This window comes from Podarcis bocagei (genome assembly GCF_964188305.1).
Source record: "Podarcis bocagei genome assembly, chromosome: 13".
NCBI classification, from domain to species: domain Eukaryota; kingdom Metazoa; phylum Chordata; class Lepidosauria; order Squamata; family Lacertidae; genus Podarcis; species Podarcis bocagei.
Window position 1 is genome coordinate 24,903,064 of NC_138138.1, and position 19,089 is coordinate 24,922,152.

Genomic DNA, 19,089 nt, shown 5'->3' on the forward strand with positions numbered 1-19,089 from the left:
AATTTTCACTCAGACATGTTTAAGGCAAAAAGAAAAGGTGCTTTCAAGGGATGTTGTTAGAGTGTTGTTTATGCTGTACTTTTGTACTGTTTTATTGTTGTTAGCCGCCCTGAGCCCTTCTCCGGCTGGGGAGGGCGGGATATAAATAAAATTTATTATTATTGTTGTTGTTGTTGTTGTTGTTGTTATGTGAAATGTACCCTGGATTGGGTTTCAGGGGAAACACACCAAATTTCACCCCCTTTTGGCTTCATTTTCCCTGGCTGTTTACAGCCATTGTTCTACTGATCTGCTTCTGCACCATTTTTTTAAAAAAATTATTTAATGTACAGAGCTACCTCCTTTCCCATCACTGCGAGATCCTATCCAATCAGAAATTTATTGCAGCAGACATGATGACGTATTATAGAGCAAGTCAGATTTGACTATTTATTGAGACCAGTATGAGTAAACAGAGATGCAATGGCATCTCTCTGAAGCCCCTATCAGACTCCAGTTGTGCCAGAATGTGCTTTGGCAGGTGCAGCATGCACCCCACAGACAGCAACACAGTGCAGACAGGCAGGACCTATATACTTGGATGAGCGTCTGAGCAGACACTTGCCGCTTCAGTGTGCTGAACTGCCGCAGCACAGAGGAAAGTTGACTCAGGTGGCCAAGGCAATGGGAATGTGCTTCCTCCCTCTTTCTGTGTCCATTTTTGCTTCCCATAAAATCACAGCCACTAAAAATGGGGAGGGGGGATGCAAAAATGTTTATGCAACTTAATCGGTTCCCTCATTGTTTTAAGGCAGAACAGAGCCATTCTATGTGGTGCCTGTTACAGAATGCACAGTCGCTACCCACACATATCACTATGCTGCTGCAAACGACTGCAAAAGGAGGTTTGCAAAGATACAGTGGGAATGACTTCATCTGCCTGACTGCAGAAAAGGGACACGGGAATCCTTGAGCAGAGATGCACAACTACCAGAAGTGGGAAGCTGAAAAAACCAAGTTCCATTTCATCACTAAAGCTCCAGATACTGATTTCCTTTGATTCATCCACATATTTAGTACTAGATCAGGCATAATAGGTTGTATCCAATGCTATTCCTACTCAAGAGTAGACCTACTGAAATTAATGAATAGTCAGTCATGCCCATTAACTTCAGTGGGGCCACTCATGATTTGGAATAGCACTGACCACAATTGGAAGTGCTGCAATAGCTTCATTTTTTGTGGAAATGAATTTCATGATTAGAATTAACAGCTATGACCAACACCATGCTTCCCGCCATAAAGCTCAGTACTGCTCTTTCAGGTGGGGCAGATACAAGGCTTTAGAAGAATTGGAAGGGAAAACAAGAATCATTTAATCCAACCCCTTGCAACCCCTTGCCCCTTTTGCTCAACGTGGGGCTCAAACACATAACCCTGAGATTAAGAGTATCACGCTCTACCAACTGAGCAAGAGATACTACATATTTCAAGATTCACTTCATGATTGTTTTCTAAACATGCATATTATAATTACTGTATTATTTTTTTAAAATGGGGTTATAGCTGAGCAAAATATAATAAACAGAAGATTCCAGGTTCACTCCCTGGCATCAACAGGCAATAGATTTCAGGCAGGCATAATCCAAAAGACCTTGCCTTAAACCACGGAGGCCCATTACCAAAAAATCAGAGCAGACAGTGTGGATCACATGGTTTGTTAGGCAGCTCCTTACATCCAAAAACAATTTATTTCCAACTGTTGCCATTTGCCGATAGAATTCCGGGATATGGGCGATTAAAAACGTAAAGGAACATCCCGGACAAACAAATGCAGCTTCTATGTCTGCAACATCTTTTCTGGTCTAGAGAAAGGATGCAGCTATGGCTGGACCACGTAGCCGGGAGGAATCCCCAGTCTTTTGATCCCTCCGGGCCCCCGTACCTTGCAGGCTGAGAACACCCCTAGCTTTTCCAGCTTCTTTGCCCGCGGGAAGCTCCGCGCATGCGCCTTACGCTGGCTCGCGCGCTGCTGCTGGCTCAACCCCGGGCGAACCGGATCGCTGCTGCTTCCTCCGGCTCCGCCTCCTCCCACTACCGGCGGAGCCGTGGCCGCAGACACTGTGGAGACGGAGGGAGCGCTAGCCTGCGGGGCCCGGCTAGCCTGCGATGAGACCTCCGGCTCCGCCATGATGCCCGGGACCCCTCCGAGGCGGCGTGGGCGCGTGGGCGCCACTGCGCATGTGCAGGATAGGGGTTCTGGTGTGGCTATTGGCTGGAGGCTGCTACGCAGCAGCTCCCCCCTGCCACCAGTTGCATGCTGGGTGATGTAGTTCCGCAGGTATCGGACTACTTGAAAAGGAGAATCAAGGTGCGGTGGGAAAAGGGGAAACGTGACCTCTGTTCCTACTGAAACAAAGATTAAAAAAAGAAAAGATGAATGCTGTTTACTCGTGTAGAAATATGGGAATGTAAACACGCAACATAATTTTGTTTAAATTAAAATATGTATGCAGTATGTAAAATACGTATCGCGATGCTTTGTATATTGCAGGTTGAATGAAAGGGGTTTTCCTCTCAGAAGGATAAGTTTAAGAGGACTGCTAATAGCTTTGAAATGATCAGGTGAAAAAATTATTGAAATGGGGTACTTTTATGTGGCAGAGCTCGGAGCCTCCACAGGTTGACTGCAGCTCCCGTCTCACTCAAACAGGCAATAATAGCTTGGGGCTGATGGGAGTTGGGCGTTCCAAGACCCAGGTTTGTTTTATTAATGGGATCATCATTATTACTGTCTTGAATGAATGCATGTTTTGTTACAATAAAACTTATAAAATCTAAAAGTCACAGGAAAAGATGCTTACAGAAAGTGACAACCCTCTTGCATATTGGAATGGCTCTGAACTTGTGTTGAGTGACCTAGAATTCCTTTTTTTAAAAAAGTTACCTGCAAAGGACAAAATGCCTCAGAATGCATGCCAAATGCTGCTTCTCATGTAAAGAACCAAACGTTGATTCTTTTGTACAATGTTGCCCAGAAGTGAAGCCTTCAAAGAATGCCTCACCTTTACAAATACACATAAACTGAACCACTCCTACCTGCCTCTTAAAAGTACAAATATACAGTGAATGAAAGAATGCCTTCAGTCAGACTAGATACAGGACTGCAAAACTACAAGCACAGAAGGACTTCTTTGTGGAAACTGACTTCCTGGATCTACTGGCTTTGCTAGAGAAACAAAGGGAGTAAAAATGAGACCTAACAGTTTAGCTGAGATTTTGGCTCTCAGTTCTGGAAACTGATCAGGATCTGGGGGTAGGTGGCAACACTATTCAGGAAGGCAAATGAAGAAGTTTCAGGTCTTTTGCAGCCATAGTACCAGAGATCATTTTAATAAGAGATCAGGGCTGCTGAGCCTTCAGAGCATATGCTCTTTTACTGACCTCAATGGAGCATAAGATTTAATAGTGTGTGAACACCATCCCATGTTTTTGACCTATTACATACTGGAGGTAGGCATGCCTTCCCAATGCAAGGCCATATTAACCAGCCTGGGTGTTTAGTTCTGGAAATAGTCTATACTGTACATCTATATTTGAATTCTGTTGTACCATCAAAAACTAGTTTTGGAGACCTGACTGATATTTGCACTCCTACAAAGTCGCAGATCTATTTTAATTTGTAAACAATATTTTTCTTTCTTTGTAACACCCTCTCCCCCCGCAAACACTTGATGCAACCAATTCCAAGGGGAGGAGGATTCCATTCCTAACATCAAAAACTTTACTCAGCATTATGTGAAGATTCTTTACCAGGCAAACGGACCTTTTACTTCCCTTACAGAAATGGCACTACTAATGTTTTCCTTACAGATGCTTTCTCCTGGACAATTTAGATGCTTACAAACATTCCATGATGTCACAGCAGCTCAGTCCACAACTCAAGGGCACCTGCAGGCAACAAGCCCTGTTTCACCCACCCACATAGTAGTCCCTTGTTTCCTTTTCAAGATACAGATTCATTCTTGGAAGAATATTTGTGATCCAAGGATAAAGAACTACAATACTTGAAAATCTAAGAATATTAGCAGTGTAAGCCCAACAATTGAGAGTGTAACAATGTGAATTCATCCGAGCAAACTGTAAAATGTCCTCCAAATTTCAGAGTTATCTTACTCCCAGGTAAGTTTAGTGGAGATGCCAGACATTAATGTGGCTGATTTATAGAAAGACAGAAGCTGCTTTTCTGGTCAGTATCTGATTTATAAAAAATTTATTTTTCAAATCATACACAACTGGAGCTTTGCATTGAAGAGACTGACAGACTCCTCCCCTTAAATACCAATATGAGTTAAGACAAAATTGCCTCAGGCACTAGATCAGAAACAAAATCTGTGGTCTCCCTTCTGCAGTTTTATTTAGTGGAATTACCAATATTTCATCTGCATGTGAATACATATTATTGCCCCCCTCCCCACATCACGTCCATCCTCCCCACCCCCCTGCATCTATACACCCACCAACATCATACTATAGGGTTATTAACAATGGCATCACGTTGCTCAAAAGAAGTGATAATTTTAATACAATTTTTCTTCAACAGGCTGAATTAGTGCATTATATCCAAAATGTAAATAGGAAAAAAAAAATATTAATGCAGAGTTGGTATACCCAAAGCCCAATGCAAACTTAGGTGGGTGCAAGGCTAGTTGGTATATGTGATTAAAGAGATACTGATTGGTTATATATTGAAAACAAGAATACAAAATACAGAAGAAAATCAGATCCCTGCCCCCCCTCCCACAACCCCTGGCAATACTCATAATTGTGATTTGGTCAAAACAAGGCTTAAAGGCCAGAAGTTCTTTCTCAATCTAGCATTACTGCTACCGTTTCATTTAGTGGTTACCTGTGTGTTTCGTTACAGTACTTGCTTTTTATAAAAGCAAGTCTATACCGTATCTAAACCAGGCTCCTGGCCAAGGAACCCTGGGAGTTGTCGTTCTGCCAGCATACAACTCTCAGTGCCTTCCCCAGCCTACGGCAACCACATTTTCTTTAGGGTTAAGCCCTACCGGTGGAAGTGGCTTAGAATCACCAAGCAGGTGTTCCAAAAGTCACTTCTGGTTGAAGTAAGGCAGGTCTTCCTTCCAAGCGGCTGCGAGCAAATACGAGGCTGTAAGAACCCTTCGGAAAAAGGAAAGGAAAAGGAAAAGCAGAGATAGGAGAGGCCAAAGCTCTGGAAATGCACATCACCTACCCATTAAGAGTGGTCAAAGTGGTGTGCCATAGTTCCTTTGTGTGTTTTTGCTCTTTTTTTAAAAAAAAAGGTGACTAAGACTTTTTTTTAAAAAGATGAATTCATCATTTGTACAGAAGAGGGGGCAGGTGGTTCTTGCTCCCTCCATTCTGCAACCAGAGGGAAAGAGAGGGGAGGAGACACAGCAGCAAAAAAGGGGGGGATTGGGAAGAGGTGGGAAGAAGAGGGATCCTGGCAGCTGTTCTTCCGTAAGTGCGATTGGTTCAGGCGCATTCCAGTTGGGGCCGCCCAGAGGGGCAGGCAGTGTGGCCCCTTCAGTTGCAACACGGCCCCTTGCTGGGTTGGCTACTCTCCTGGAGGTCGACACCTCGGTTCCTGCCTGCTGTTCCCGTTGGGCACTGCGGTTCATTTTTGGGGAGCTTCTTGGCTGAGAGGGGGAAAAGGAAGAGGCACATCCAAGTGAACTGGTTTGTAAGATTCACCCTGTGGCAGGAGCAGGGGATTAAGATCATGTCCGTCCCAGCTCCTGGAAGCTAGCAACCTCTCAATTTCCTGCTGCTTTCAAAGGGGTGACTGGCACCGCAATATTCAGCTGGTCAGTCAAGATGGGTATATTCAGCTTCTCTGTCTCTAGACTCTAGTGCCTTTCTACTCCACACACCCCTTGCCCCCAGCTGCCTTGCTTAACCACTGCCTCCTGCTCACCCCTCTGGCCTTTCTACCCTACTTCTTTCTCACGCCTCTCCCCCCCCCCATTTCTTAGCACACTACCGACTCTGTAGGCCCTTATTTCAGCTCCCCTCCCTTGGGACCTCATTCCACCTGATCTTCCAGAACCTGTATTCCTCCTACCCAACACTTTTGGCAACAGAGAGTCAACGTTCTGTAGTGGTTAGAGTGCCAGACTAGGACCTGAGAGGCCAAGTACCACCTTGGACATAAAGCTCACTGAGTGACCTTGGGCCAGTCACTGCCTCTCAGCCTAACCTACCTCACAGGCTTGTTGTGAGGATTAAATGACCGGGGGTGGGGGAAGAATCATGCACACCACCTTGAGCTCCTTGGAGAAAAAGGCTGCATAGAAACCGAATGAATGAATGAATCCCCACATGGCCTTTCCTGTTCCTAGGCCTGCAAGTTTCCTCAAGTCTGAACTGGCCAATTCTGCAGCGAACTGCACCCCAAGCTGTTCAGGAACCCAAGATTGTGGTGTGTGTGTGTGTGTCTATTTATTTAACACCACTTTGTCCCCAATTTATGGCAGTGTGGAGGGTGACTCGCCACCCTGCGTCTCCCCACCACTTTACTAACCTATCGCCATGAAGGTCTCGTTCACATTCATTGCCGTCTTTGCGGATGTCTCCATAAACAGCAAGCTGTTGTCATCTGCATAGGACTGGGCTTCCTGCAAGGGAATGTGTCGAGCCAAATCAGAATCTGTGCAGAGACATGTACTCAGCCAACCTTTAGGCGGCCTGATCTGGTGCTTCCTAGAACCACAACTCAGTAACGGAAAGGAAGGGACATGTCAGAAGTGCTACCCTTTATATAAACACTGCCCTCAACCTCTGTTCACCAAACGCCTATGAACAGAGAGATGGTAAAGAGAAGACAGCTAAACTCATTGGTGAATGGGTAGAAACCACAGCTGCATAGCACTCTCCAGGCTTTCCAGTTCAGTTCAGTTCAATACTGCTGTCAGCACCCTGCACCCTCACTTAGTTCTGGCCACCACATTGCGTTTTGCTCCCAGGATGGGAAAGATGACGTGGATTCCAAACTATTGCAGACAAGAGGCTTGTGGAAGACTGCTCAGCATGAGAAAAGAGCTATGATTGGAGCAGGCCTGGCAAGGGGCGTCATGTTCGTTGGGTGTCCCAGCTGTGCTTGAAAAACAGAATTCGCTAATGGAGGAATGATGACAGCCTTGGCCACTGCCAGCATCATCCCGGGGGGTGGCACAGTGGAGACACTCCAGTCTCCCAGGACGGCATGACTCAATGGTAACTGAACCTGGCATGACAGCTGTGGGGCAGCCACTGATGCCTCCCAGAAGCGAGTGCCTCCCCACCGCCACACACACGCTTAAGATCTACTCATGAGGCCCTTTCTCCAGAACTCCATAATACAGTGGTACCTCGGGTTAAGAACTTAATTGGTTCTGGAGGTCCGTTCTTAACCTGAAACTGTTCTTAACCTGAAGCACCACTTTAGCTAATGGGGCCTCCCATTGCGGTGCGATTTCTGTTCTCATCCTGAAGCAAAGTTCTTAACCCGAGGTACTATTTCTGGGTTAGTGGAGTCTGTAACCTGAAGCGTCTGTAACCTGAAGCATCTGTAACCAGAGGTACCACTGTATTGGAAAACTATTACTCTCTACCAGGATCTTTTCTGTCGGTGCCCCAATACTTCTGGATTCCCCTTCCAAAGGAGATTATAACAACCTCCTCTCTGCTTTATGCAGTCAAGTAAAACCTGGCTATTTCAGTTGGTCTTTGAGAATTAACTACTACTCTGCCCTGTTTTATATCAATGATAGCACTGTCTTCAGTTCACATTGTGGTTTTTCCAATTGTTGCCTCTACTGTAACACACTATGGAACTCGACTGAATGACTGTCTAATATGATACCATCTGCCCTGTGGGAAGAACATATGATGCTGGTTCTTGTTTGAGTGGGGCTGGTTGTTTTGGGGGGTATCTGTTGTGTTTTACAAGCGTCATTAGCCACTTTAGCGAAAAAACAGGATGTTAACCTACTAAACAAACAAGTATTTTAAAAAATAATAATGCATAGTAGCATGTTACCGTACAAGATACTTGACAATTCCCAGAATTTTGCTCACACTCTCATGATCACTTAGCATTTATAGCACATTCATAAGACTTTCAAAGCTATACAGTGTAGTTGTACAGATTACCAAGCAACTGTAAGATAGTTCAGCAGCTGCTATATATATTGTAAAGTTGTATGCCTGCCTATCTGTCTGTTCTCTATAGGTTTTGGCCACCTCTCAAGGTATCAGCATGGGGGTTCATGAGGTATGAGTTCCGCCATTTTGAATCAAGACGGTGGACAGAAATGTGACTTTGGCATGACTTTGCCCCCCTCAAGTTGGTTCAGGGCCAGGTTACGTCGAATCCCTGGGTTGGTGTGTGTGTGTACGTGCAGCCCTGAAATTCACTAATCAAACTATCAATTTAAAAATCATAATATTTATTGGTTTCTTTAAATTCCCATGTCGTGCCAAGCACTTCCCACTAGTTACTTATATATTGGATAAGCTGGAGAGGAAAGCGGTTTGCCTAGCCATGTTAGCAAGTTCATGACAGCAGCTTCCTGCAGTCACAGGACGACTACAAGGAGGTTTACTTCCCAAGGCAATGAATGCCACTCACCTGGAAATCAACAGCTCGCTTGCTGGCCAAGTCAGCCTTGTTCCCTGCCAGGGAAATGACTATGTTAGAGCTGGCTTGCCGCTGCAGTTCCTTCACCCAGTTCTTGGCTCGTACAAAGGTGTCCTACAAGAAGGAAACAGGCAAGGAAAGAGGGAAGTCAGCTCAGCAGTCAGTTCAGTCCAAGAAGAATACCAGTTCTTTCTAACTGGAATGCCAACACACTCTTCCTAACAAGCAGAACAACATGTTCACTGACCTGTCACTTCCATCTTAGTTTTGCACATCCAAGGCTGGGCAAAGATTGACAGCGGCAGAGGAAAAATGGCTAACAAAAATGACATTTTTATAACATTCAGAGTTATGGGTGCTGCTGGATTTTACATGTAAATGAGTGCATTGGACAGGTTTATGCTTAACAAACATTGCATGGGAACATTAAACTGCTGTATTAAGACCAGACTTGTAAATTCCTCAACATCCAATTTAAATACCGAGATTTTAAGATTTGGCTAAGGTTCAGGAGCTCACAGAATTGTGTGTTTTGGGGCTATCGTCACATGCCTTAGTATATGGAAATGAAATGAAACTGACACAAGAACAGTAAGCACGGAAGTGTTCCAACAGAAGGCAGTAGTTGAGTCTGTTGTACTACTAAAGGCTGCAGGCGAACGCTTTTAGCTTCCCCCTTTCCCAACATGCTACTTTTCCAGATGCAGAGATTATTATTTTTTATGGAAGAATGTTGCATCATGGAGACGATGCCATCCAAAGTGGTGAAGCCCAGACAATATATTTACAACCTCACTTACTAGACCCAACAGTAAATTCCAATTGCAACTAAGGTCTAAAGAGCCCAGCCTGTTTTCATACCACCAAGGAAAACCAAGCATTTTTAGTCTTAAAGCAAGCCCAAGGGACTTGGTTTTCCTTGAAAGTTATACCCTGGGCAATAAAGCATTCGTCAAATGGATTCCTACACGTCCAGGACTTCAGGCATTCAAGATTATCGGAACAAGAGAAGAGGCCCTCTTGGGTCTAAGCTGACAAGACAAAGTCAAAAATCCTCACCATGTTGGTGATGTCATAGACAACAATGGCCGCTTGGGCACCCCGGTAATACATGGGTGCCAGACTGTGGTAGCGCTCCTGCCCAGCTGTATCCCAAATCTCAAACTTGACCGTTGTGTCATCTAGGCAAATGGTCTGTGTGAGGAAAGCCGCTGGAAAAGAAACATTAGCTCAGAGTTACAGGAAGGTGCAACAAAAACTTGGATTGAACTCTGCAGATGTTCTGATACATTTCCTAGATATCGTTGTTTTACTTGCACATTCAAGTACAAGTTTTACTTGTAATTTTGGAGATGATTAATTTTTGCTATGATCGGTATTATGCTTTTGTCTCTTTATTGTTAAACGTCACTATCATATCTGTGGATTGTTTAACTTTATTGTATACTTGGAGATATTGTTGTTTATGGCTATTTAATTTAAATTCTGTTGTATTTTTGTAATTATAGAAAACTTTTATTACCCCAACTTTCCTCCAAAGAGCTCAAGGTAGTGTAAATAGTTCTCTCCACCCCCACCCCCCATTTTATCATCATGATAACCCTGTGAGATGGGTTAGGCTTAAGAGTGAGCGACTAGCCACAGGCCACTTGGCGGGCATCATGGTTGAGTAGGGATTTGAACTCAGGTCCTAGTCTGACATGCTAACCCATGGGTAAGCAAACTAAGGCCCGGGGGACCGGATCCGACCCAATCGCCTTCTAAATCCGGCCCATAGACAGTCTGGGAATCAGCGTGTTTTTACATGAGTAGAATGTTTTAAAATGCATCTCTGGGTTATTTGTGGGGCATTGTTGTAGTCCAAACCAAACATCTGAAGGGCCACAGATTAGCCCTGCTGCAAGTGATTAAGATACTATGGGACTTGGCTGCAAAAAGAGCAATGTTAGCCATTTGAAGGCGGAGGGGGGGGTTGTTAAATAGAAGCCCTCCTTTTGTGCAGAGCTTGGACAGAAGATCAGTTCACACATCCCTTTGGCATTTGTGCAGGAGTTAAGCTTTGGGCTGATATGATCTGCACCAAGGGGTGCATGCCAAGATCAAACAGGAAGGGCACAGGACAACTGCCCTCACATTTGTGCAACTGCCCTCTTCTTCTAGATGCCAGGTTCAGAACCCAAAATGCTTTCTGGAAGAACTGCAAAGCTTTCTGTTTTCGGAATGGCATTTGACAGCTGGGGTAAAGCCAAGTGTGGGTTACCTAGCAGAGAATTTTGTTTTGGCACCTGCATACTCCTGTTTGTTCTTACCATCCCAAGCCTGCAAAACAGGCAAAGCAGAATACAGTGGTACCTCGAGTTAAGTACTTAATTCGTTCTGAAGCTCCGTACTTAACCTGAAACTGTTCTTAACCTGAAGCACCACTTTAGCTAATGGGGCCTGCTGCTGCCGCCGGAGCACGATTTCTGTTCTCATCCTGAAGCAAAGTTCTTAACCTGAAGCACTATTTCTGGGTTAGCAGAGTCTGTAACCTGAAGCGTATGTAACCCGAGGTACCACTGTATGAACTAAAGAACGTTAAGGTGAACCAGGCCTTCTATCTGTATGCAAGTAGGCTCCACCTGTCCATACCTTTTGCAGCATGAAGTGGAGTGGGTCTATAAAGCACACAAGGCAGAGGTCAGGTCAGTCCACACTGAGTCCTATGCCCCACAGCACATATACAACATGTACCTGGCAGGCTGCGGGCAAACCAGCTCCTAAGCAGCCACTGCTCTATTCAGATTCTGTAGTCTGATGAAACCAAATAGGACTTGACATCACTGACTCCAACCAAGGCAGAAGTCCCCACTTTGCAAAAATTGCACCAGAACTGCCAAGGTCGATCTTGACAGAGGGGCATTGTAACAGGTGAAGCAAGAACTTCAGGCATCAGGCTGGCTAATCTGCTCAGGGCAGAGAAGACGCTTCTTCCAAACTGACATTTTTGCAAGGATAGACAAATGCGCAGCGTTCTCTTCCTTTTGCCGTTTCGTCTGCAAGTTTCAGCCAGAAGTGGCATCGTGGCTCTAAAAAAAAGTCTAGAAGGAACTGTTGAAACAGATTAACCCCCGTTGCCCCCTACAGACAACTACATCCTTCTGCCAAGTTGCCTCTGTTTGAAAATATTGCTGGGTAGGAGAACACTGTCAGAAGAGCAGTGAGAATTAGCAATGGCAGACGAGCTTCTGTAACGACAGCTTGCTCTCTGCTGCCAACTTCCTCCGGTAGTTTAAACCAGGCTTTTAGTGTTGCAGCCCCAGCTCTCTGGAACGAATTACCAGCTGAAACCAGACAAGCAGCTAATGAAAACATTTTTGTTTAGGAAGGCTTTCCTTGTCATTTATGGAAGATTAATTATACATCTGATTAAATCGTATTGTTGTTTCAGAGTATAAATGGTTTTATTGTTTTAGAGCTCGCCGAACTGATTTTATTAGTCTTGGAGCTTGCGCTTTATTCCGTTTTGTACCATGTAGGTCTATAAATCTGTTTAGTTTATAAATCTGTAATAGTTTACAGCTGTAAGTGACTGTTGAGATATGTAGGGAATACATAATGTCCTAGGTGGGAAAAACAGGGCTGACCAACAGGCCTGGCTAGTGCCTGTTTGAAATGGAATGGGCGCCTTGTTAGGCCCACTGAGAATTCTTTGCACCATATCGGTGTGGAAAGAGCTCCCTAATCACAAAAAGTTTGCAAGCTGGGGTGGGGGTGGGGGAATCCTGCAAAGGCCCAAGGCTCTTCTGTAACTTAACCCACAGCTAGAGTTCACCAATACTCACCTCCAATTGTGCTCTCTTGGTACTCATGGAACTGTCCTTTCACGAAGCGCAAGACCAGGCTGGACTTCCCAACAGCTGACTCGCCCAGAAGAACCAATTTGAACTGACAGATCTTGTTCCCGGCTGCTGGCCCATTTGGCCGTGCAGCTCCACCGCGGCCTGCCATGGCCTGTTCCAAGGGCACAGGCTCCGATGAGAAGGAGGTGGGACTGTTGGCGAGGAACACAAATCTCCAACTGAAAGAAAGAGACATTTCAGTGATGTGAAACTGGCTTTTGAGCTAGCACAGAGGTGGGGAAACCCGTGGCCCTCCAGGTATTCTTGAACTCCACATCCTGTCAGTCCCAGCTGGCACAGGTGCCCTGCCCCTGATCCAGCAGCTCAAATGTGGAACTGGAAGCTTCATTCCTGCCACAAGCTCTCCTGGGTGGTTTCAGGTGAGCTGCTCCCCTGTTGTTCCAATGTACAGAGCATCTTACCTGAAGCGGCTTCTTAGTCCTTCTAATAAGCGCATGCACTGTATTGTTCACCACTGTTTTACCATTACAACGGCATTAGTCTGCAGCATTAAAACTTCTAACGTGATCAGCTGGGTTGAGGGATGTTCCAGCCCAGTGGATAAAATATCAAGCCCAGTGGATAAAATATTAGGACGTCTCGATCTCACATCTAAGGAAGCCACACTATCCTCCACCAGGGCCAGGGCTTTTTCAGTGATGGCTCTGACCTGGTGGAATGCTCTGTCCCACAAGACTAGGGCCCTGCAGGACTTGATCTCCGTCTGCAGGGCCTGTAAGACAGAGCTATTCTGCCTGGCCTTCAATTTGAATTAGCCTAATCCTCTATTCCCTTTCCTCTTCTATGAAGAAAACCTTTCTGGGACCCCACATTTAAATCCTTCTCTGGTCTCCTTGCTGGCCCTAGTAGGACCAACTTGGCCAGTTAGCCCTGGTGATCATTTGATGTCTACTGACTGGGGTCCCACCCAATGACCCCTGAATTTTTGAATTTTATTGATATTGATGCTGCATTTTATGTTGTATTTTATCCTGATTTATGCTGTTTTTAAGTCGCATTTTAATCAGTGTTTTATATTTGCTGTTAGCCACCCTGAGCCCGGTTTTTAAACCGGGACGTGTGGGATATAAAGAAAAATATTGTTATTATTATTACTACTACTACTACTATCTTCCATAACTCACTGGGTGGCCTTAGGAAAAGTTTATTCTTCGTGTCCACCGACAGGGGCACAATACTGATTCAATTTGCGGGGCTGTAGTAAGGATTATAACAAGGTAGCTCTATGTTGAATAGTTGTGTAATATGTATGTGACTAACTGTATGAGCATGTAGCTCAGCTATATACAGTGGTAACTTGGGTTAAGAACTTAATTTGTTCTGGAGGTCTGTTCTTAACCTGAAACTGTTCTTAACCTGAAGCACCACTTTAGCTAACGGGGCCTCCCGCTGCCACCACCACGCTGCCTAATTTCTGTTCTCATCCTGAGTACTTAATTCATTCCAGATTGAGTACTTAATTCATTCTAGAGGTCCGTTCTTAACCTGAAACTGTTCTTAACCTGAAGCACCACTTTAGCTAATGGGGCCTCCTCCTGCTGCTGCGCCGCCAGAGCAAGATTTCTGTTCTCATCCTGAAGCTAAGTTCTTAACTCGAGGTACTATTTCTGGGTTAGCAGAGTTGTAACCTGAAGCGTCTGTAACCTGAGGTACCACTGTACTACATTTAGGCATCAAGGCTCAGTATGCCCAGAGCAAAAGAGACTGTGCACCTCATCTTACTTTTTTACTTAGGTAAAAAGTTACATTAGCTTTCCACACTACACTTCTCTGTGCCTCAAACTTTCTTTCTTTTTAAACATAATTTTTATTAAGCACTTTCTTTGGTTACAAAAGTAGGTGTGCCATCTCTTTTTTCAGGTCGTAGTATCTTTTTTACAGAGCAGTGACACTGGATGTGAGACATTAAGTATTGAATGCAGTATAAGGTTGTTGGAGGAGAAAGTGGGAGAGGAGGTGGGGTGGTTAAACTTATATTCTTTTAGTGTATGCGTGGAGCTTTTGCATCAGCGTCACTTGGGTATGTTCTTTTTCTATTCATTTTTTGTTTTTCTTAGGCAGTGAGAGAGGTTGGGGGTGTGTGCAGGGCATGGTTGGTTGTCTTTAGTTGACCGCAGTGAGAATTCTTTGCTTGGATTGTGGGGGGCAGGGATTGGTGACACCTCAAACTTTCTCTGCCTAAGGATGCTAAATATTCAAACCAGCTGACCTTTAGACAAGGCACTCAGCATTTTACAATTTATACTGAGCAGTAACTCAAAAGTGAAAGAAATGAGTGACTGTTAATCAGTAGTCCCTGATATATGTGGGAACAACCAACCCGACATTTATCGAGTTAAGCTATTGAAGCTAAATACTTCTTTTAGCTGCTACACATTTAAAGCAATAAGATGGGTCTGTCAGGTTACTTCGTGTACTGACTGCACACACTCTTATTTAGTGTTTGCCTGTGGCGCGTGTGTGTTTTTACTAAATACTGCACAGGCTAACCCTGAATAAATATAAACAGAAATTGTTATTGGCAACTTCTTAGGTCACAACCAACAGCACAACAACCAGACCTTCCTCAGCCTGGATATGGATTGTGAGAAACCATGTAGCATTTTACAGACATACAAGAGTCTTATTAAGGCACTGAGGTCTGGTGGATATGATCTAACTTCAATATGAATCACATATGTACTCCACTACATTTTGCCCTAAACCTTTGCCAGAGAAAAGCCTCTGGTGCCTTGCTATAATACTAGCACAGGGCCCACCAATATGATGTTCATGGAAGGAGGGCTTGTGAATTAAAAGAATCTCATGGGGATGCATGACCCCAACGTTGCATCCGAAATAGGAAACTTCTCCTGTGATCCTTGACCATCAACCATGCTAGCTGGGGCTGATGGGAATTGGAGTCCAATGGTTTCCCCATCCCTCCCCTACAAAATCCCTATCGGTGACGGTCTGGCGACCTGCAGCAGAGGTGGAGCACAGGTTTTACTTTGAGAAAGCCAAATGTAGCATCTGCTCTGCAATCAGAAGGCCGCTGGCATCTCCAGCTAGGGCTGGGAAGGCTTCCCTATCTGAAACCCCAGAGACCTACTACCAGTTAGCATAGACAATACTGACCAAAGATATAAAGCAGTTTCGTGTGTTTCATCGCTATGTCAGTGTCCCTAAACACAGCACTTTATTTCCATGAAAGTGAATGCCCATCATTCACTTACACGAGAGAAGAATTGCACTCACGCTCCAGTATTAAGAATTAAGCATGCTCCCATCTGCATAGTTTGCTTCTTGGCATGCCGGAGTGTAACAGAATGCTGGGAGCTAGCTACCCCAACCATCTGACTACAAAGAAGGGTAGACCTCTAAAGAGACATATTCATATATTCAGGGAAACGGTCAAAGCAATTCCACTATATATCACCTTCCTGAACTGTGGCACAACTAAAATTTAACAAGGATTTAGAGCATAGGGGAGAAAGATATTGCTGAACTACAACTTCCATCCTCTGTGGCCATTGGCCATACTGGCTGGGGGGATGGGAGCTGTAGTTCTGTAACATCTGGAGGGCCAAATGTTCTCAACGCCCGATATAGAAGGGCAGGCACAGGAAAGAGGAAGGGTGCCTTAAGTTTGGGGACAGCAAACATAACTTTTACAAGTAAGTCTTTTTACATTCAAGCAATGCAGAATGTTCAGGCAACATTGTTCCTGCATACAGGCTTAAGAGAATCTGCAATAGAGAGGCAAGGGGTAGGGGTGGGGCTGGGTTGCAGTGATGACCGGAGATTGAGATAAAATGGTGGGAGTGGGGAGAAGCCAAATGGCAAAAGGTGGGGCAGGAAAGATAATAGGGAAATTGTTACACAAAGGAGGGGCCTGTTCCCTTTAGTAACAATAATACGAACTTTCATTCACATATAATGCACCAGCATTTTTACAGGCTTCAAGAGGCAGACCAGTGTTATGATCCTTATATGTACTGCCAAACACCAAATGGACTCATCTAAGAGTCAAAATTTGAGTCACAGTCCACTTTCTTAATCACTACACAAACTTTGGAGAAGTCTTTCAAAGAATGTCAATCCATGCAATATAACGGTAGTAAGAAAAGGGATTTGCCGTAATAAAACTACTGGTTATTATCATGTTGGTTTTGTCTGATGAGGAAAGTACTGTATCCATTAAGTCCAGACGACATACAAAGCTCACAAATTATTGACTCCCAAGATGGCTCCCTGAAAAAAGGCCCATAACCAAGTCATTTTTATTACAATCCTTCAGGCTGATTGTTTTAAATGCAGCCTTTATTTGCAGCAACTATGATCACAGATAGAATATGTAAACTCATAGTCCAAAGCATATCAGGATACAGTAGAACAGAAAGGGTCTGAGAACCCCCTCTGCTAGAATCCACACCCTAGGTTAGAATATCATAGCTTTAGGGATAGGATATCTTACACAGGAAATGTCACACCTGTTGAACTTCTACCCGACAAAGCTTATAAACGTGCACTCATCCCCTTAAGAGGAAATTAACTGGCAACTCCACTTAGGAGCGCACCAGTAAAGAGCTCCTCTGTCCAAACGCACACATTCAGTGTTTTTCGTGAACACCCAATCCTTTGGGAGCTTTGCATACGAATTGTGACTACTCCCGCTCTTAGACTGCAAGCCTCACAGGCTCGCAAGGAGAACTGTTTCTGCTTATGGCGTTTCTACAAAGCGCCGTGCAGGGCGGAGCAAACAACAACCCTGCTGGGTCGGCCAGAGCGGTCCTCCTAGTCCAGCATCCTGTTTCCAAGAGCGGCGCACGGCATGCCTCCAGGAAGCCCGCAGGCGGGGCTCGAAGACAACAGGTGCTCGAGAGAGGTGCACTGCCCCTGGCCATGGAGGCTCCATCCTTGCTCGCCACGGCCGAGGCAGCCCCGCTATGGCCAGCAACGCCCATCTGCGAGGGAGGCGAAGCCGCGGGGCTCCTTCTGCGCAGGCAGGACAGCTTGCGCTCCCCCAAGCCCAGCCCAGGCCGGCCTCCTCCGGACCCGACCCCCATCACTCACCCGCTCCCGCCTGCGGGACCGCCGCCGCCGCCACCAGTCCTCCCGCTGCTCGGTATCCCCCTTTACCCACCACTCCAAAAATCTCAAACGGCGCCACTTCCGCCCTCGGCTCCTTTCCAGCTTCTTCCGCTTCCGCTAAAGGCTCCTCCTGACAGCGGGGGCGGGTTTTTTTGCCTTTCTACTTCCGCTCTCCTTGTGACAGGCTGCTCCTTCCACCAATCGAGAGGGAAAAGAACCAAAAAAACAGCAGCGGCAGCAGCAGCCCCGCCTTCTATCCCGCCGTAACTGCGTTTCAGGGCACAGGGAGGGAGGATAAACGGGTGGGGTGATATCTTCCAAAGGGGCTTTTCTCTTTCCGTGTTTCTCTCCGTTAGTTACCTCGGGGTTTATTTGTTGCTTTATATATGTATTTTATAACATTTATACGCCGCTCGATTGTTTAAAGAACAAGAAAAAAAGCTACGTCAAAGCGGTTTGCGAAAGATAAAAACAGTAAAGTCCATTTAAAAACACAAGCCTATTTTTAAACATACAAAAGTTAACAGGCTGAAACGGGTTTTTAAAAATCACCTCGACTTCCCAAGGGGTTAGTGATAGAGCCAGAAATTCAGCAGTAGTAACAATAGCTAAAGTCTCTGAGGGTCATGCATTGAAGGAGTAAACTTGCACAGGAGCGGGCTGCAAAGGCCATTCTTAAGACATTCTCACACGTTTTCAGATTCTTTGAAGACGTCACTTTTAATTTCACGCAAACATACCCTGGTGTTGGTTTTTGTTATTTTACTTGGGTAAATTGTTTCTATCATTAATCAAAATGTTATTTTCTTTAAAAATTCCGTCTCCCTTAGTGCAAACTTGCTCCCCTAGGAGGCAGTGATGGATGCCTAGTCGGGTGGCTTTTAAAAAAGGATTGGACAAATTCGTGGAGGAGAGGGCTATTGGTGGCTTTCTAGCCATGATGGCTATGCTTCTGCCCTCCACAGCGGAAGACAGGGATGCTTCTGAATACCAGTTGCTGGAAACAATGGGAGAGGAGAGGGCTCTTGAGAAGTTCTGTTTCCTGCTGTTCTCAGGTGTGGAGGATGCTGTCTGCTGGCCATACCCACACCACACATAGAAAGCACATGGCTTCCCTCAAAGAATCCTGGGAACTCCAGTTTGTTCAGGGATCTGGGAATTGTAGCTTTGTGAGAGGTAACCTACATTTTCCAGGGTTCTGCGGTGGGGAAAGCATGTGCTTTTAAATATATGGTGTGGAAGTGACCGAGTTAAGCGTCAGCTATCACACTGCTCAACTTCTGTACAACTCAACAGAGCGTCATCTAGTCCTTTTGCCTCAGCAGTGATATGACTTGTGCTTGCCCTGTTACTAATATACTGCCAATGAAGCAGGTTATCAAAAAATAGATTAATGGGGGAGGGCAGTGCTCACTTGGGTTTACATCACCCACGAAAAAGGATTATTAGTAAGCGTATACAGAGCCC

General features: G+C 45.2%; 2 protein-coding genes across 3 annotated transcripts in view; both read right to left on the reverse strand.

Annotated features, from left to right (window-relative positions):
- The window catches only part of KAT2A (lysine acetyltransferase 2A), a 37,179-nt gene extending 34,942 nt beyond the window's left edge, over window positions 1–2,237 (reverse strand). The window contains 2 exon segments of the mRNA XM_081166260.1: window positions 1,925–2,182; window positions 2,184–2,237. Of these exon segments, the coding sequence (XP_081022386.1) occupies window positions 1,925–2,182; window positions 2,184–2,222 (297 nt within the window). The 5' untranslated portion in view covers window positions 2,223–2,237.
- Window positions 2,238–4,235: 1,998 nt separating this feature from the next.
- Window positions 4,236–17,786, reverse strand: RAB5C (RAB5C, member RAS oncogene family). Of its 2 annotated transcripts, none has more exons than XM_081166924.1 (6): window positions 17,675–17,786; window positions 12,472–12,707; window positions 9,707–9,858; window positions 8,639–8,761; window positions 6,551–6,644; window positions 4,236–5,666 (listed from the first exon to the last, which is right to left on the reverse strand). In XM_081166924.1, exons 2-6 carry the CDS (start codon window positions 12,635–12,637, stop codon window positions 5,554–5,556), a joined length of 648 nt encoding a protein of 215 aa, XP_081023050.1. In that variant the 5' UTR covers window positions 12,638–12,707; window positions 17,675–17,786; the 3' UTR covers window positions 4,236–5,553. The 2 variants fall into 2 exon arrangements, with proteins under 2 accessions (XP_081023050.1, XP_081023049.1); XM_081166923.1 differs by having other exon boundaries at window positions 17,605–17,763.
- Window positions 17,787–19,089: the final 1,303 nt, after the last annotated feature.